The sequence below is a fragment of the Eulemur rufifrons genome, chromosome 20 (assembly GCF_041146395.1).
Source record: "Eulemur rufifrons isolate Redbay chromosome 20, OSU_ERuf_1, whole genome shotgun sequence".
NCBI classification, from domain to species: domain Eukaryota; kingdom Metazoa; phylum Chordata; class Mammalia; order Primates; family Lemuridae; genus Eulemur; species Eulemur rufifrons.
Window position 1 is genome coordinate 15,576,693 of NC_091002.1, and position 19,569 is coordinate 15,596,261.

Here is a 19,569-nt window from a genome sequence, read left to right on the forward strand (position 1 = left end):
AGCTCATCCCATACCTTAATCTCAACCTTCATGGAGATAATGCATTTATTTCCTCTTATAGGAACAAGGAAAGTAGCTGAAAGAGAATTCACCCACAATTCCAGTGAGCTCTCTCTGCACTGAACCATGTTTGTGCATTATTTCATTCAACCATTTATCAAGCACTGGCTGGGTGATCCAGGGCAAGGGTCACCTACATGCCAGGCCCTGGACCAGGTAGCCTGCCCCTTCAGGTTGCTGGGGGCTGCTGCCTCTGACTCAGCACCAGTAATCCTACCCATTTTATGGAGCAATTCAACCTGTCCAGGCCCAGGTGGAGCACTGCGGGGGATACAGCCTGGGCCAGGCTCCAGAGGAAACCAGAACTAGAAATCTCACCCTTCGGGAATGGGGACTAGCATGTGGCAGGTAAGAGCATGGACTTGAGAGATAGATAGATAGGGACTGATAAGTAGTCTGAAGTTCAAATCCGAGCTCTGCCATTTCCCGGTTGTGTGACCTTGAGCAAGTTAATCAATCTCCCCATGCCTCAGTTTCCTTATCTGCAAAGTGGAGATAATAATAATACCTACTTCGTAGGTACGTGTAATAAGATAAGCCACATAAAGTGTCTAAAAGGGTGTTTGTGAGCATTCAATCAATGGCGGGCCTCTTCCTCTTCATTACCGAATTGCTAGCGATGATCTCTATGCAGACAGGGCCCTAGCACTAAGGACAGTGCGCACAGTAGGTCCTCTCTAACACGTAAGGGAGGAAGCAGGCAAGCCTCCAGGGCTGGGGCACCCTGACGTTGTGAAATGAACGCAGGCTGTGCACAAAGACGGCCACAGAGACATTTGGTAAAGAAGCAGATGCAAAAGTCAGTATGAGGAGGGCAGAGAGGAGAGGCAGGAGCCGAGCGGACGTGTAGGGTGCTTCCTCCCCACCTGGCCGAGCGAAGGGTTGGGAGATGCTGCCTATAGGTGATTGGGAGGACAGGGAGAAAACGTGGTAATGGTGATGGAGTTGAGCAAGACCCTCAGCCATCTAGGAGGAAAGACACGATCTAAAATGGGTAAATCAAGAGGTAGAAGGCTTGGGATTTTACTGAGAACTGTGGAGGTAACTGCCAGAAAAAACAGTTAAAAGAATCAGAAGTGCTTTCGGGGAACAGCCTTCAGCCAGGAACAGTGAGGTAGGGTGGGGAGAACTGTTTGCATTTTAAGTATGTGTAGATATTATTTTGATAAAATTTTTTGAGGAAAAGAAGCAAAGATTGAGAAGTCAAGGCTAAGTGCAAAAAAAAAAAAAAAAAAAAGAAGCAAAGATGAAAGAAAAGAAGGAGGCTAGGAGATGAGAATGAAGAAAGGAGGGAGGAAAGAAGAGAAAGAAAACACCCAGCCTAGCCTGGGCGATGCACAAGCAATATACGTAACCGAAATGTTTGTGCCCCCATAATATTCTGAAATTTAAAAAAAGAAAAAAAAAAAGAAAAAGAAAACATCCAGGCTTTGGAGTCGGTGTGCCCTGTCGAGTCAAATCACCTCTCTGGGCTTCGATTTGCCTCCTCTGTTAAATGCAGCTGATGCAAATGACCCTCCTGGCTGTCGTTAACAATGAGAGGAGGCTGTGAACTCAGCGTCCATGACCCAGCAGGAGAAGCCTGACCGAAGGTCCGCACAGTCACGGGTGGGTTAGGAGGTGCGGCCTGTACCTGGGTCAAAGAAGATGATGGCCTTGAGGCAAGCGTACTCGTTGTCATCGATCTGCAGCTCCTGGAAGGGCAGCACCAGCTCGTCCAGGATGCGCATGGACACCCGGTTCATCTCCGCCAGTTCTGGGCAGTGCCGAGGGACGATGTAGTCATTGCCTGGATGGGGTTGGGAGGGAGAGATGCGGCAGTCACTTTGTCAACTCAGCCTGGTCTCCCTTGCTGAGTTGACACCTCTCCTCTGGTTTTGGCTCTTCAGTTGGTGACGCAGCTGGTGCCCGTGGGAGGAGGACCTGGAGGGATTGTCACGCCCATTTTACAGACAAGGAAGCCGAGGCCCAGATTAAGAGGGTGAGTTGCCTCAAGTCCCGAAGTCATCAGGCTGAGTTTGGAACTTGGTTTTCTAGAACCTCCGAGCTCCTTTTACCAACATGACTCACACGATTGATGACATTCAAAGGCCACTTGGGAGGCACGAAAGCATCAGAGTTAAGGGACCAGGTTCTGGAGCTGGACTGCCCCGGTTGAAAGGCTTCACCACTTATAGCTGGTTATATTTGGATAAGTTACTTAACCTCTCTGGGTCTCAGTTTTCTCATCTATAAAATGGGGATAAATAATAGAGCTTCCTTTAGAGGGTTGTTGTATTAAAAGAGGTAATGTCTGAAAAGCAGTTAGCATAGTCTCTGGCATACAGTGCTATATGAGCATTTGAAATGCTCATTTGAAATGCTATATGAGCATTTGAAATAATAAATATGTCATGAAGGCACAGGTGACATGGGCTGGGGCTTTGTGCCATTCCTGGCCACCTCTTTCTCCTACCCCAGAAAGAATATCAGAATGCACGGGTAATTCCAGGGATAACCCTGACTGGGCTCTAACTTTAATGCTGGAGAATTGTATTCCTTGCATCCACATTTCCTTGCATCCGAGCAGGGTATCCAGCTGAGAACTGAGTCCTGGAGTCCTCCATTCCCAAGCCTGAGGACAGGGCCATTCTTGGCCTGTCTCCCTCGCCCCTGCATGCCCCCATGCAAATCTCCCTTGCTGAGTGCGTGCCACGCTGGGCATGCCCTCCGCAGAGCCCTGGCTGGGGCAGGTGGCCTCCTCACCTAGGAGCAGCACATCCTTGAACACCATGGATCGCTTGGTGGCTCCGAGTAGCAGGTGCTCGCCGGCATGTGCTCTGAGCAGGGCCACCTTGAAGAGAGAAGGGACAGCGTCTGGCATCTGCACCCTCGGGAAGGCTGCTCCTAGCCAACTCAGTGACCGTGGGAATGTCAGCTTATTGTTCCCCTCTGCCTCTGCCTGCCTGAACTATAAAATAGCAATCATAAAACTGCAGCCTTCCTCCCATAACTGATAAAACTAGGGACCTGGAAAGGATTTGGCAGAAACATGGAAGGGGAAAGAACACACACTCAGGGCTGGGAGACTTTGTGCTGACCCTGGCCTTGAACTGCTGTGTCCTTGGGCAAGCAGCTGCTCCCCCCTGACCCCCTCTGTGCCCATGAAACCATAAGCAACAATTTGTGTGCATTTGTTTGAGATTCTCAAATGGGACTATGACCCCCAAAAGTTTTAAAACTGTGAGTCCCAAATTTCTACCCATGGACCAGCTATGGAGAATTATGCAATATTATTGCAATTAAAAACACAGATTCTTAGGCCCTACAACCAGAGATTCTGATTCTGTATGTATGGGTCGGCCCAGGGATCTGCATTTAATGGGCTCCTCAGTTGATTCTGAAGTGCAATTCTATTTGGGAAATCCCTGGTCTGGAAGATCTCCTGGGCATTTGCCCACTTGACTTTGCAAGACTCTAGGACCCCAAGAGAGCATTACAAGAACTTGGATGTGGACATTGCTTCTCAGGGCTGGTCCTTCCCAAAGCAGAGGTGTGAGCCCTGGTCCTTGGAGAGCATCTGCTGTACAGGCCCCTTCTCTGCAGGGAGGACACGGCAGCCTTTGGAGACTGGAGTCTGAGCTGGGCCCAGCTGGCTCACAGGGGGACATCTCCTGCCCTTTCAGAACCATCTGCTTCAGTGCTTGTGTGAGGACCAAGAGATGGGTTGGTAAAAAATAGTAGCAGGCTGGTGGCCTCAGGGAGCTTGTCCTTAACATTGGGTTAGGGAGTTTAGAGATTCTATAGCAAGCCAGACCAGAAGGTTAAAATGCTCTTGTCCGTTCATTCGATTGTTCATTCTTCTGGTTATCAAATCTCAAATGCCTACTAGTGCCAGATGCTTTTTTAGACAATGGAACACAATGTTAAAAAGAGAGAGACAAGGTCTCTGATATCGTAGAACTAACATCCTATGGGGGAGGGGGTGGAACAGATAATAAAGTAGGAACAAATAATAGGACAGAGGATGGTAGCGCTGAGGAGGAAGGAAGGAAGGAAGGAGGGAGGGAAGGAAGGAAGGAAAGAAGGGAGGGAAGGAAAAGAGATGGACGAGGGGGTGAGGCAGGCCGGCAGGCGGAAGGAGGGGGGAAGAAAGGAAGATGGGGGGTGCGAGGAACAGAGCGGTGGGGCAGGAATGGCTACGCTAGATGGGGAGGGCAGAGAAGGCCTCTCTAAGGAGGCGAAACTGTTGTAAGTCACGGCGGTACCTGGCACAGAGTAAGCCTTCCATAAATATTTGAATGAGTGAATGAAGGCAGGGGAATGAATGAATGAATGAGCAAACGTCTTGACTTCCTCTCTAGCTCTAGCCCCCTGGGCAGCCACCTGTCCCTACCCCTTCTCTCCCCCCAGGGTTAGAACCTTGTGAGGAAGACAGAGAAAGAGGAAAATGGGAAACAGCCTTGGACTTGAGAAGCCACTTTGCAAGACCAGTGTGAAGGAGGCGAAGGATGCTCACTACCGAGCGCCTCCGGTGCGCCAGGCTCCGTGCCGGGCTTTCGTCAGCCACCCCGGTGGCTCTCAAACTGGATTCGGATCCCAGCACTGTGGCTGTCGACAAAAGACTTCCTTTCTCTAGGCCGCCACCCCCTTATCCGATCGTCCTGGACTTCTAGGTCTCAATGGGTTGATGTCCAGGACAAATAAGCTGGTTCCTGGGGCAGTGTGGACAGAATTGGGTGTCCCTGAGGACAATGTCCCCAGCTGTCCCAGATATGCCCACCCGTGCAGGGCAAGATGGGCTCCTCATACACCACGAATGGGGAGCTGGGTACCCTCCTGGTCCCAGCTTCAACCCCCCGACATGGTGGCTGTTCTGGGGGTGGGCAGGCGGGTGGGGGGATTAATGATTGTCCCGTGTTACTGGCCACCCATCACTGCTCTCTGAGAATGCTCTGAGCCCCAGCCAGAAAGGTTTGGGTGGGAAATTGAGGTTAACAATTGCTCAGCTTAGGGGTATCCTGTTGCCCTGCTAAGCCCCTGGGAAGGAACAGGCGGGATTAAACATTAATGCAGAGTCTCCAGCAGAGGGGACCATGGCCAGAGCGCGAGGAGCAGGGAGAAGGAAGGGGCAGACTGGCCAGGATCCCTGCCCTGTCAACTCCCCTGACAGAGTGAGGAACCTCGGGGGAGGGTCTCTGGTCCAGCCCCTGTGAGAGGCTGAGGACCAGCCAAACCAGTGTTTCCACAGAGTGTCCCCCTGTGCGACAGTAATAGGTGTTCCAGGAGAGTCTGGGGCCCAGAGGAGTTTGGGACGCCCGGACAGCCACACGGCTGGACCACACGGCTTCTCGGAAGCTCTCCCACACTGGCATGCGTTGCAGTGTCGTGTCTGGTGCAAAGGTGCAGAACAGGTAAGCAAATGCACCAGGAGCTTCCTCCAAAGCTGGGATGGTGACCCAGTCCAGGTCCCCTTTCCTAGACAGGGAAAGTATCTGCGGGGGTGCTCTGGGCAGGAGCTGTCATATGTGGTATCTCGGAAACTCATCTGTCCACAAACACATGCCACCCTCCCGCCAGCCCTGTCTTTTCTCCTGGGATATTTTCAGTATTCCAGAGAATGTCCTTTGGAAAACAAAATGCTGAGTTAGGCCATCCAGGTGGGATAGAAGGAAGAAACTAACGTCCAGGGAGGCCAGCTCTGGTCTCCACTATATGAATTTGCACTGTTCAGACAGTAATGTCCTCAATCCTCCCAGCAACGCTCTGCAGAGAATATTATAATTCCCACTTTACAGATAAGAAGACCGAGGCTCAGAGAGAGGAAGTCATTTGTTCCAGGATCACCCAGAGAACCAGTCTCAGAGCCACAGCTTAAGCCAAAATCTCCTGATCCCTGGCCCTGAGTCCCTGTCAACATCCCCCCAGAATGTGCAGTGGTGCAGGGCCTGGACTTTGGAGCTTCCCTGCCTGGCTGTAATCCCAGCTGTACTGGATACTAGCTGTGTGACCTTGAGCAAGTTACTTAACCTCTCTGTGTCCCAGTTTCTTCACCTATAAGACGAGAATAATAATAACATCTACCTCAGAGGGTTGTTGGAGGGATTAAATGAGTTAATATTTGTAAAGTGATTTAAACAGTTTCAGGCATATGTGAGCTCTATGTGTTTTGTTAAATAAAATCAGACTAGTCCAAGGCTAAATCCCAGGTGGACTAGCAGGCCCCTGGCTGCCCGGTGTCCACCGCTGCCCACGCCACGTCCGCCCTCACCTGGTCGTCCAGGGGCAGCTCACAGAAAGCCGGGATGTACTTGGCCCACTCCACGAGCACCAGCAGCTGCTCCTTCATGGACTCGCACACGTCCGCGATGCTGGCGATCTTCTTCGCCCGGATGTCGCCGTTGAGCCCAGAGACGGGGGAGGTGATCTGCAGGAGGTAAGGAAAATGCTGGGATGGTAGGGACAGAGCCCCCTGCCTGGATAGTTTCCCTGTAGGGAAAGGGGTGAGGGAGGGAGCTGGGCTGTGGGAACCTTCCAGCTCTGAAGGAAGCTTGGGAAATGGGCGGACGGGAGGAAGGGGGGGTGTCCCTCTGGGCCTTCGGCAGCTGCTGGCCTCCAGCCTCCTCCTCCGCCAGCTCTCTGGAGCCCCAAGGAATCTCTCAGCCTCAGAGAAGAAGCAGAGTAGAAATCCTCCTCCTCCTCTGACAGATGATGCAAGCATGGCCCAGAGAGGGGCTGTGACTTGCCCAAGGTCACACAGCAAAGGGCTGGCTGGGCCTGTTTGAGGCCTCGGTCTGTCCACTGGCCCACTCCTCTGTTCTCTTGGGGCTGAGCTCATCTCGGGCCCTCAGTGAGAGCAAAGACTCTGCTTGGCCTGGGGGATGAACTAGAAAGGGTGCCAGAGCACCAGACCTGGGTTCCAGTTCTGTCTTTGCTACTAAACTGGCTGTGTGACACTGGGCTCAGTGTCCCTTCTGTGGTATCAGCTGCCCCAGGCCTGGCTGGGGAGGACAGAGGTGGAGGGGGTGGGTCCCCCACACTCCTCTGCAGTGTGGGGGATCCCCAGGTGAGTGGGCGGGGCGCCCTGGTACCTGCTGGGACAGGGCCTCCGCCTGCAGGAGCGCGTTGATGGAGGGCAGGCTGCTGTCCTCGTAGCTTGACCTGCGCGTGCTGATCCGGTCCCGCTCATTCTGGACGGCTGTGGGGAGGCAGAGAGAGGTGAGGAGGGAGGACAAGGACGGGGCGAGGGGGCCGGGGGTGTCCATGACCAATGAGGGGGTGAGGAGCAGGAGGAGAGAGTTCAAGTTCAACCCAGACAGAGACACTGCATGGCTGTCCCGGAGACACAGTTAGGGGTGGGAGCAGATGGAGGGTACCCAGGGGACAGAGCCCACATCAGCATGTGGGACTGAGGGGAGATGGGGTCTAACTTAGCTTGTGGGAGAACTTTCCAAACACCAGAACTGCCCCCTGCACAATGGGGAGGCTGCAGGAGTGATCCACCCGTCACCAGGGGCGTGCAAGACAGCGGTGGCTTGGCAGAGGGCTCATGAGAAGTCTTGGGCTCGGAGGAGGGGATCTGACTAGATTTTCAAACTCTGTTCTAGAAAAGAGTCCCTTTCTTTCCACATGGAAGAGGGAAAGCAAACCAAACAAATTGCTCTGGGTGACACAGGAACAGCCCAGGGAGGGGTTCCTGAGACAGGACCTGAGGCCCCCTCCTGCCCTGACGGTCTTGCGCATCGGCAGGAGCCGCATGTGCTCCAGACTGACCTTCTGAGAGTCAGCCAGGCTCTGTCTCCCTCCTGCCCCCCCGCTGGGCTCTCCCCTGGGCACTCGGGGACCCGGGGCCTTGGCCCACCAGGGCCCCACACCCCCGCGCCTGCGGCCCCCCCTCAGGTCAGTCCCAGCCTAAGATACAAGACAGTCCTTCCACTGTCCTGACGTCCCCAAGGAATGAGCTCTGCTGACACGGGAGGGAGAGAGGACGAGGCTACGGGAGACCCGAGCTCCTGGCCAGAATCTGCCACCCTCTCTCTGTGTGCTGCTGAGAATGGCATCCTCTCTCTGGGCCTCAGTTTCCCCATCCTTAAGCTTTTCCCTCCCCGCCTGCTCCCTGGACTCTCGCCCATCTCAGGAACCGGCAGGTCGGTTCTTCCAGGCTCTCAGGCCAGAGCCTGGGCGGCGTCCTCTGCTTCCCTTGCCCTCCTGTCCCGGCCAGGGCCCCACTCTCTCCCCAGTTAGCAGGGGCCTCCTCTCCGGGCTCCGCTTCCGGCCTGGCCCCTCCCATTTGCACTCCTCTCAGAAGACAGAGGGACCCATCAAACATACCCAGGTCATGTCCCCGGGTGCTCAAATCCAGTGCCTCCCACCTCACAGGTCCTCATGGTGGGATGGCCCGTCCCATCCTCTCTGTCCCTGCCAAACCTGCCTCCCTCCTCGGGTACATCTGCACACCCGTCCTCTGGGCCTTTGCCGCTGCTGTTCCTGCTGCCTGGAATTCTCTTCCCCGGCTCAGTTGTTTCCTCCCTTCACTCGCATCTCCATACAAGCACCGCCCCCTCAGATACCCGCTCCGGCAGCCCCATCTGACATGGTCCTTCCCCCATGCTCTGCTCCCATCCTGCCTTATTGGTCTTCAAGCCACCTATTGTAGAATGATTTGTTAATTTCTCTACTGTTTGCCTTCCAAGAAGGAACGCTCCAGAAAGCCAGAACGCTATCCCTCTTACTGCTGTAGCCACGGCAACCGGGAGAGAACCTGGCACACAGTAGGTGCTCGGTAAGGATTTACTGAGTGAGTGAAAGAAGCGATGGATGAGACTGGCCCTAATTCTGACGACCTCCCTATTTCTCCATGGAACACGACATCCCAGCTATTCTGCTCTCTCTTGATTTTCACACATTGTTGAAATCTGAGAATAAAAGTCAGTCTACACCGAGCCCAGGGGATCCGTGGGGTCTAACAGAGACCCCAGGGTAAGCGATCTTCTCTCAGAGCCCCGGCACCTGCACAGGCCGGCTCAGAGCACCGCTGCCCTGCCCAGCACTGCCCGCCCCGCCCGCCTGCGTCCCGCCCACGCGGCCCTGCCAGCGCCTGCACCCACCAGGGCGCCGAGTGGCCGGCGGGCGGAATGAAAGGGCTGCTGTCAGCAGCTGCGGCTAGAGCTCCTCAAGGTTAGGCAGGCGTTATCAGTGCCCGGCGCGAGCTCAGTCACGGAATGATGTTTTCCAAATGTTTGCTCAGTATTAGCAGGGTCGGGGACCTAATGTAACTTCTATTGAATATTAACCGACCTGGGCAGAGGCGGAGAGGAGATGAGCCTGTCTTCATAGAACCTGTGGGTGGGGGCCTGTGGGGAGCTGGCCAGGGCGTCCGAGGAAGGTGGCATCAGATGGCCCCTGGCCCATTAACAACCCTCACCTCCTGCAACCCCGGGTCCCACTCTCTGGGCTGGGTCTCTGAGGCCAGGAGACAGGTATTTGTCCTGGGCCTGACAGCTGAGGCCCAGGCAGGTGTCTGTTGCCCTGACCTTGGCTTATAAGAAAGAACCCTTGGCCTGCTGTTGGCACAATGACCCTCAGGTTTCTCCCTGGAGTCTTTGTCCCTATAGGAAGTCCCTTTTAGCCACTGTGGGATATCCTCTGGCCAAGACGTATAGGCCTATGAGATTTGAAGCCCTTTCCTGTGGTCCAGAGGATATTTGGGAACCCAGGCCAGAGAATGCATCTCCCAGCTGATCACTCCCAGCTCCACGCCAGGGAGGTTGGTGTCTGCTGGGCTCCGGGAGCCCGAGTTTGGGTCCTGACTCCACCCCTGACACATCACATCACCTCTCTGGCCTCAGTTTCCTCATCTGTGAAGTATGAGGGGATAGGTTTGATGATCTTTTATAGATCCAGCTGGCTATAAATCCTAAATTTCCAGTTCATGGTTTCTGGTCCTCAAGGGACTAAGTTTCAGTCCCCAAATTGTCCTAAGGTCATCAAGAAAAGGAAATGAGAACTTGTCCCAACTCTCCTGATCAGAGAGACGTCCACTGCGACTTTCTTTGGCTTTGGGAACTTCCCACCAGGCCAAGGGTGGGGTGTTGGGGTCTGGAAGACGTAGTTGGAGCTAGTGATACCCTAACTTCCCAGGGCTTGGCGGCCGTGGCAACTGAACACTTTGCCGCCCTGTCGCTTCGTAAAGCAACCAAGCAACTGCCTGTGTCATGATCTTCCAGTTAACCCAGGCATGTAAGTAAGCACCAACGTTTACGAGCCCACACGCACTTGCCACCAGCCAACTCCCCTCTCCTCCTGGCAGAATGTCAGTTTCCCTGGGCTAAGAAGCAAAGGGCTATTTGCAAGGCTGAGCCAAGGCTGAATGGCCTGGGGCTCTCCTTCCCCCTCCAGGAGCCGGCTGTGGGGACTGCTGGCGCAGCGGCAGCTCAGTGGAGGACCTTGTACAGATAGGGCGGGGAGTACGGGGCTAGATTCATACGGCTGAGGGATCATTATCCAACCCCCTCATTTTATAGATGGAGAAACTGGATCCCAGAAGGCGCAGAAACTTCCCTAAAGCTACACAGGTGACAATGACTCTGGATGTTTAACAAGAGACATATACAAAGACTGACCATACGCAGGACCAGGCCACACACAGCCCAGGCAGGTAAGCACCTGCTCAGGTGCTGCCAACCACTCTCCCGCCTGCCTGTGACCAGGCCTGAAATGCCAACGCGAGAGATTCATCCTCTCAAACACAACGCCCCCTGGCCACGCCTCAGGATGATCAGTGCCTACAATCTTGGGCTACTGGGATAATAGAATCACTGACTATTAGAACCACAAAATGTTAGACCCTGCGACTGCAGTTCTCAGTCTTTTCCTTGTGTCCCACTGTTCATACATGCATCACTCATAACATCTCTCACCGCACAGTGACAGTGGGGGAGAGAGGCTCAGCCCCATTGAGAGCTGGGTTGAGAGCAACGGTATTTGCAGGTTGAAAAAGCCCCTTCTCCACTTGCAGAACTACTGAGGTCTCGATGTTAGAATTGTGGTATTTAGAGCAGGAGGGGCCTGTGGGGACCACCCCAACTCCTTCATCGGGATGAGCCAGCCCAGATTTTCCAACAGTGCTCATGAAACTAAGGCCCTGCAGGAGTGAGACACAGAACATATCTCCAAGGGAGGGAGCAGAGAAAACAGGGGCTCAGAGGCAGAGACAGGGCCCGGGGCAGGTGGAGTCCCAGGTTCCTGCTTCTGGGGTGGGGTGTGTGTGTGTGTGTGTGTGTGTATGTGTGTGTGTGTTTGTACAGCACCAGGGCAAGGCTTGGCTGGTGTGGTACAGCTGCCGGCTAGGCTGGGGACTAGTCCCAGAGCGGGGAAAGGTGAGCTGAGAGGAGAAGGAGACGAAGAATTTGCAAATGAATCCCAGTTACTTTGAAAAAGCAGTGAAAAGATTTTTGCTTCCTGTTCTTGGGCTGAAAACAATTTTCCTGGGCTGTGGAGGGCATAAAGCAGGCAGCGCCAAGGTGGTGTCCAAACCGCACAAGCTCCAGGGCTCAGACCTCAGGTCTTCCCAGGGCTGGCTGTGGGGCCTCCGGCAAGTCGCTCCGGCTCTGTGGGCCTCGGTCCCCTCAGCCATGACAAGGGGCATTGTGACAGTTCCAGGAGCTATCAAACGTGGAAAAAGCCCAGCCCAGGGACTGGTGTCTGGGGCTGGCAGGAGGCCTGGCACGACCCTAATAAATGCTGTATGCTCTGCTCTTCTCATCCTCCTACAGCCAGGCCGAGCCTGGGGCCTTGTTCCTGTTTCTGGAGGGGCACTTGTCCCTGGGATGGGAAGCTCAGGAATAGGGCTCCCTCCGCTGTCACCTTTGTGAAGTCGGCGTGGTGGGTACTTCGATGTTGGCAATGTCTCTGTCTCTACACTTTTCCTAACGTTTGGAATCTCATATTAAGAATAAAAACACCCAATGTGGCTGCCTGGCGGTGGCGCGGGCAGGCAGGGGTGGTGGTTGCTGGGAGCCTGCGTAGCTGAGAGTGGGCGCTTATCTCCGAATCTTTCTCAAGACCAAGCCCAGCCGCTCCCCATGGTCAGATTTCCAGGCCCTCCCTCCTCTCAGTCATTAGCCAGTCACCCCGGGGCCTGTCACTGAGTCATAAAGTGTGGCTACAGTTGTAAATGACTGTCCAGAGCGTGGGTGCGGGTGGGGTGGCAGGGGGACGGGGGGAGGGCTGAGGCTCACCTTCCTTCTTCATGCCAGCCCGGAAGCACTTCTTGAGCCTGCAGTAGCGGCACTGGTTCCTCTTGTCTTTGTCCACCACGCACTGCCGGCTAAATCTGGGGAGGGCTTTGGATGGTTGGATGGGGAAGAAACAACTTCCCTCTCTGAGGACAGAGCTAGGGCCCCCGGCCCTCAGGGGGACCCCCAATCTCTGTGCTGTATCCCTTCATCCCTGGCGTTCTCGTGCGAACTGACCAAGAGCTGGAGAGGTCCTATGGACTCCCTAAGAGTCCAGTCCCATCCTGCTAAACATGGGGAAACTGAGGCTCAGAGAGGCAACATGTGGCCCTGTGTCACTCAGCTGGTTGGAGGTAGAGCTGAGTCGGGGACCTTAGCCTCTTGAGTGCCAGAGCCCTGCTAGTGCCATCCTGCAAAGCCCAGCACCCACAGCAGGCCCCTGGTCATGGCCAACAGTACTTGGTCCACATCAGCCTCTCTCTGAAGAGGGCAGGACATAGAGGCAGTGCCACACAGTGGTTACGGGTGGGACCCTGGGTGTCCACCTCGGTCCTGCCACTGATTCAAGCAGTGTGACCTTGGGCAAATGCCCAGCCCTCCAAGCCACAGCTTCCTCATCTATAAAATGGGAGTAACAACAGTGACCATCCCAGAGGGATGTTGACAGGTGAGATGAGATCACACCGATGGGGCCCGGCCTCTGCACGTGGCCATTGCTCACGACTGACAGCTGCTATGATTTCATTGCTGCTGCCCAGAACGGGTTTGGAAAAGGGCTCCCCACGGCCTTGGGAAGCCCATAGGGTGGGTGGAAAGGTCTGGGGCCAATCCCCTCTTTGTCCCAGAAAAAGCACCAGGTCAGAGGATGGGCCCATCCTTTTAAGCTTCGTAGGAGGCGTGGTCCTAAGCCTCAGGGATCCTCATTTGCTAAATGGGAAAATTAACAACAGGCTCACGGGGACGGTAAAATACATGCAAAGACGTAGGATGGCGCCTGGTATATGGCAGGTGCTCATTAAAGGGCGGCTAATAGCTTTATGATCAGCAAACGGGGTTCCTAGAATAGCTATTCCCCCTCGATCCGCAAAGCCTGAGAAAGCAGAAGAGCCCTGAAGGCCTCGAAGGGCAGGTGCCTCTGGGACTCCCTCCGGGAGAAGACAGACTCTGGGGATGGGAGCCCAAGTGTGCCCATTTCCCAGCTATAGAAATCGAGGCCCCCGCCTGGGGTCTCCTCACCTGCAGGAGTACATATGGTTCTTCCTCACGCTCCTCCGGAAGAAGCCCTTGCAGCCGTCACAGCTCGAGGCACCGTAGTGTTTGCCCGTGGCTCGGTCCCCGCAGATGGCGCACAGGGCGCTGACACCCAAGCTGTTGGGCGCGTTGAGGTTGGCGCCTTCTGACGGGGATGTGTCTGCGCCAGAAGAGAAGAGAGCGAGGTCTCAGGTGAGGCAGGAAGTCAGAGACCAATAGGAGGCTTGTGGGGGATCTTTCTGGGGCTTCAACCCCAGCCAGGCCCTCAATGGCCTTGGGCAAGTCACTTGGCCTTTTGGAACTTCATCTAGAAACTGGGGATGGTTGTGACACTCTCTTCACAGCGTTGTTTGCCAGGGTCTGCTTCTCCCTGCGGTGGAGGCTACTGGCCTCAGCTTCTCTGGGAAGGAACGAAGACCTGGCCACCTCCTAGGGGGCATATGACACCGATAGCCTCCTCACTGAGCAGAGGGCGCTGTGGAAGGGACAAATATTCCCCTGATTCTCCCTGGAACCAGGTCCTGTCCCTCATTTCTCGTTGAGTGACCAGGACTGAGTGGATCTCAGCTTGGAGCCCAGAGGCCTTGCAGACTCTCTGGGGAACAGGGAGGACTTGCACCAAGAACAGACAGTCACTGGCCCTCGTAAGAGGATCATGGCAGCCTTGAACACCCCTGTCCCAGAGGCAGAAGCTACTGACTGCATCATCATAAACGTGGGGAGAGGGATCCCAGGTGGGTGGCAAAGGAGGCCTTGGGCTGGGCGCTAGTGTTGACTAACTCGCCTGTGACTGTGGGTAAGTTCCTTTCCCTTGCTTCAGTTGCCCCCGGGCCTCAGTTTCCCCAGCTGTAAAAGGAGCAGCAATTTGACTGCTCTGTTTGTTTTCAAATTTTTAAAAAAATATCAGTGGCTGAATCCCCTTTCTTGTAAGCAAATCTTCCACCAAGGATAGACCCTTTGGAGAAGATGATAAACACTGTGGACCATCCCCCCAGGAACCCCTGTGCACACCGCACAGCCACACACACACACACACACACACATGCATGTGCACGCACACACACGTTTCCATAGACACCCTGAATCCGACCTTGGGGATTCAGGATGTCCCCTTAGGAGACATCCAGTTAAGAACTGGAGGGGCCATTGCACTGTAGGTAAGAGCGCAAACTCTGAAGCCCTTCTGCCCGGGTTCAAGTCCCAGCCTGCCCACTTTCCAGCTGTGTGGTGTTGGCTGTGTTGCTTTCCTTCTCCCTGCTATCGTTCACTCACTTGTAAAATGGGGACCCGATAACCCCCTGGGCTTGTTATGAGGATTCAGTGAATCAATGTATGTGAAGCGCTTGGCACGTAGCAAGCACTGTATCGGCCCTTGTGAAATAAAACTTTTCTGCAGGAGAAAACTCTGGGAGCAGAGGACTTTCGGGCTCCACGCACAAGCAGACGTTGCCGCATCTCATTCCTGCCATCGCCTGGGGAACATCCCAGACTCCCGAGTGTGCCCAGGAGTGCAGCCCCCTCCACTTGGTGAATTATTCCTGGAGATGGGGATAATTGTTAAGCCGTGTAGGTGCCCTTTCTCCCTCAGCCTCTCCTCCCCCAACCCCCAGGGAGAGCTGACCCCACAACTCCCGGCCGTTCAGGGGGAGGCTGGGGAAGGAGCTCCCACCTCGTGGGCAGGATGGCTTGGGTGTTGTCAGATATATCATCTCCCCCTCCCCAGGTCAGCTGATCACCCCCATTCTTTAGGGGAGAACACTGAGGCTCAGAGAGCGCAAGTGACTCGCCCAGGGTCTTCACACTGCTGTTGAGTAGAGCGGCCAGATTTCTGGTCCAGGAGTGCTGGACGACTCTGGCCAGGGCTGCATGTGTCGAGGTGTCTGCTGGGGCCTTTAATCAACAAGGATCCCCAGCCGCTGCTGCTCTATTGGGGTGAGGGATGGGCGGGGGGCTCTCCTTGGAGCTTTCCAGCCACCGGTGGGGGATGTACTCAAAACACTTTGAAGGACAACCTCGCATAACCCCAACTTGTAGACCACTTCCAACTCCAGCGAGGAATGCTGGAGGCTCTTGTTACAGATGCTCAGCGGCCTTGAGCCCACCCCTGTGGGGGCCAGGACCAGTAACCAGGACTAAGCACTCAGGCATCTTATCTTATTCGTCCTCTGGTTAGCCCTGGAAGGCAGGTACTATGATTTATCCCCATTTTATAGATGAGGAAAGTGAGGCTCAGAGAGGAAAATGGCTGGCTGCGTTCACACAGGTGGGAAGGACCTATGCCAGATTGGAGCCCAGATCTTTCCGGTTCCGGAGCTGGAGGCTGTCTTGTCCTTGGGACCCCCAAGTTGAGGAGCTTGGCCTCCCCCTCAGGAGCACTTGATTCCTGGGCTCTGAAGGGGCAATGGGGACGCCCCGGGGAGCAGCCCAGGGCTGGGCTTAGGAGGGTGACAGCACATTCTGTCCCTGTGGGGACACACGACATTCTGCCTAGTGCAGCAGCAACTTGCTGCCATTTCCGGTGCATTTTCCCCTCAAACCTCTCACACGATCCTCAGAGGCTCCTGCAGGCCGGCCAGCAGGCCTGGGGTGATGCAGCCCATTTTGTACAAGACACAGATGCCAGGAGAGGGGAGGTGACATTCCCTAGGTCACACAGTGAGTGCAGGGCGGGCGAGCACCTGGTGAGACTGACCATAGGCAGTGCCCGGCGGCTCCCTCCCCCCAGCCCTTTCTAGCCATGCTGGCCACGAGCTCCCGCAGGAACAGGGCATGGGCACATGTACAGAGAAGGTGCAAACATGGGCACGTGACAAAACACCCACCCAGGATGCGGGTGCAGAAAGCACAGGGCACACGAACATGCACATGCACACGTGTAGAAACATGTACAGACGCACGCACATGCGCACTCACAGTCACTTAACATAAGCAAGGCAAACACAGACACCCGGTGGAGACACAAACACAGGCCCCCTCAGTGAACAAATACGAATGGAAATGGACACAGCAGGCGCCCATGCGGACACTCGAACACAGAAAATATGCCAAATGTCTTCCCCAAGGCACACATTTGCCTATATGTAAACTACCTCACCTGCACACTTACGTGGGAACACGCGATCACACACATGAACACACATGAACACAAACAACACGCACACTGCTAAGTTGGCTTCTTACTTAGCAAACCTTCCCTGAAGACACCATTTTCTCTAAGCGCCAATTCCCCTAGGAAAGTCCCAAAGACATTCTGAAACGCAGGCACGGCTCCAACCTCCGACTCCGGGCACAGGACGTATCTTTCCATCGCTCTGGACCTAGCCCCGAGGGGTTCAGGAAGGGACCATGTTGGGCTAAATTACTGGAGCTGGACGCCAGGAGGGAGTTCGCCATCATGTCACTGCATGGAGCAGAGCAGCTCTGAAGCAACAGGGACCAGGAGGGCATGGGCGGGGGGAAGACTTGGGGTCTACTTTTCTGGAATTTTGCCCTTGCCGGCCTCCTCTCGCTCAGAATGCCTCCATCGTCATACCTGGGCACTTCACTCGGCGACACCTATGCCAGCTATAGGACCAACCTACTATTCTCGATCATTCTCCTACCCCAAAGTTAAGTGCCAAAGATCCACTCCCATATCTGGGCACACCTGCCCCCGCTGGCACACCTGGGCTCCCCTGCCCCCACCTACCATTGCCCATCGTCAACACCTGCACATTCTCAAACTCCAGGGTGGTGTAGGCTGGGTCCAGCGCAGCACTGTAGTCAGCCATGTCCATGTCGACGAGGGTTTTGGAGAGGCGCATTCTCCCCTGCTCCACACCTCGGCCACCTGCCCTGCCCACGATGCCCACCCTGAAGCCTCTGGGCTGAGCTCCGGCCCCCCGCCCTCCGCCCTCCCACTGCCTCCTCCCAGGCGCCCTCTGTCTCTGCCTTCCTCTGGGAGGATCTGAGTGTTGGCCTGAGTGTTGGCCTAGCCCCTGCAGAGGGGTGGAGGCTCTGTCGGGGAGGAGTGGGGGTTAATGGTTAATCAGTCCCCCGCTGGTGGATAGCCTGGGCAGGGCCTTGGGGATTTGGCTGTTTGTTGGTTTCTGGCTGACACTCGGTGGGGGGGGTGATAATTACAACTGTTGGGGCCCTAACTCACCAATACTCAATTATCAATTCTGTGAGGCAGGCACTATAACTCCCCTGAGCTCATTTGACCCCTGACTCAGCCACCCCCCACCCATTGTCCCCCCAAGTCGGGCATTCTAACTGATATGATCAGACGCTGACAGCCCACCTCCAAGACGCCCTAATTCAATAACTTCCCAAATCATTGACTTCTATCCTCAATGCTCTTGCAGAGATAAAGCTGCCTCATGGCCCATGACTTAGGAACCCAAATCCCAGCTCCCCCAGACGCCCATCTTTTGGTTCCTTGTCCTGGGAACTTTCTTCCAGTTCCCTCCCGTGCAATTTCCCACCTCCCGGGAGCAGAATGGGTTGGAGGTTTGGGAGGGCCAGACTCACCTCTAGGCCCCCTCCTCTGTTCTCTGTGATCCTATTATGGTACCCACCAGCCCTCACAGCCCCCCGCTGCTCTGGCCCAGACAGACTCCATCTCCCATCTCCCTGTCACATTCTCCTGTCCCGCACACCCCGCCCCCTCCCAGGACAGGCGGAGACAAGGTTTCCAGTCCCGCAGACCTGGGTTTACATTCAGGCGCCTGCCGCCTACTAATCGTGACTTTGGGTAAATGATTCTCTTCTCTGAGCCTCAGTTTCCTTCTCTGTGAAATGTACAATCAACCTCAAAGGGTGCTTTGAATAGTGATTTGCGATGGCATAAATAAAACGCCAAGCAGTGCCTAGCCAACGCCCCTCCTCCTCCTCCCTCTCCATTTTGTGTCCCCGTTTCTGTCTCCCTTGTTGTTCTCCACCCGTCTCCTCCCTTCGGAGGGGGCTTCATGGGTGTACCACCGTGCAGTCACATGGAGCCCCACGCTTAGAAAGCCCCCGGGCTTGGTTTAATGCTCTGCTGTTGCTATCCTGAAATGCATCGTGATTTTCGAACAAGGGGCTATGGTTTCCATTTTGGACTTGGGCCCTGAAGTTGTGCAGCTGCACCTGCCTGTCTTTGGCTCACGGCGCACCCTGTTCCTTTCGCCCCTCCAGCCCTCACTGACTTCTTGTGCGGACACTTTCGTGGGCTCCCGATCTAGCTGGGGAGGTAAAGTCACCACATGGAAGGTAGAGAGCAAGGACAGAGCAGAAGGTCCTGAGACCCTGTCCCCCTGCTGCAGCTGGAGGGGCAGGTCGGAGGGACTTGGTAACACCTCTGAGCAAGAGCAAATTAGTGTGAGAGCCAAGATGAGTGGGTGGATCAGAGACAGTGAATTAATGTGTGAGTTGAGTGAATGAGCGTTAATGAGTGCGTGAATTAGTGAATTAGTGAGTAAATGAATGAGTGAATGGGCAGGTGAATTACTGAGTGGGCAAATCAGGGGACGAGGTGTGTTTAGGGGCATAGGAGGCATCCTTTCCTCACTGGTCCAGCTCCTAGCAGCCCTTTCTCTCAGCTTAGCTTTATTCCCCACCCTCGCCCCCACCCCTCCCCTGGAGCCGAGAACCGGGAAGTGCTATGTCCTGGGAGGAAGGAGGGGACAGGGAGCAGCTGTTCTGAAGGGGAAGACAGGCTAGGTTTGGTGTCAGGAGACCTGGGTTTAGGAACTAGCTCTGTCACTATTCGGATGGCTTTGTTGACATCCCCTCTCTTCTCAGGGCCTCAATATCCCCATCTGTAAAATAGGGAGGCGATTCTGGCCCAGTTGTTTTTTGGTGAGGACAGGATTCTGAGGGAGGGAAGAAGAGAGAGGCCTCCCAAGCCCTCAACATTCGTTACGGGCCTGAAGGAGACTTCAAAACCCGGCGGTTCCTCCTGTGTCGTGCCCCCACCACAGGGACAGCCAATCCCTGGTCCCTTGGCCTTGGGAGCAGTGCAGAGCTGAGCAGAGAAGGAAGATCTGACCAGGGACAAACACGGAAGAGAAGTGGAGGGCGG

General features: G+C 55.0%; 1 protein-coding gene across 4 annotated transcripts in view; it reads right to left on the reverse strand.

Moving 5' to 3' along the window:
* HNF4A (hepatocyte nuclear factor 4 alpha) overlaps positions 1 to 19,569 on the reverse strand; it is a 56,848-nt gene that overhangs the window by 7,923 nt on the left and 29,356 nt on the right. For 2 of the 4 annotated variants that reach the window (XM_069496567.1, XM_069496566.1), the window contains exons 1-7: positions 17,215 to 17,474; positions 13,512 to 13,686; positions 12,279 to 12,373; positions 7,131 to 7,237; positions 6,311 to 6,466; positions 2,806 to 2,893; positions 1,694 to 1,849 (exon numbers count right to left, since the gene is read on the reverse strand). In XM_069496567.1, coding sequence (XP_069352668.1) covers positions 1,694 to 1,849; positions 2,806 to 2,893; positions 6,311 to 6,466; positions 7,131 to 7,237; positions 12,279 to 12,373; positions 13,512 to 13,686; positions 17,215 to 17,329 — 892 coding nt within the window. In that variant the 5' untranslated portion in view covers positions 17,330 to 17,474. Of the gene's footprint in view, positions 1 to 1,693; positions 1,850 to 2,805; positions 2,894 to 6,310; positions 6,467 to 7,130; positions 7,238 to 12,278; positions 12,374 to 13,511; positions 13,687 to 17,214; positions 17,475 to 19,569 lie in introns of those variants that run through there. The other 2 variants (XM_069496568.1, XM_069496569.1) reach the window with 1 other exon arrangement.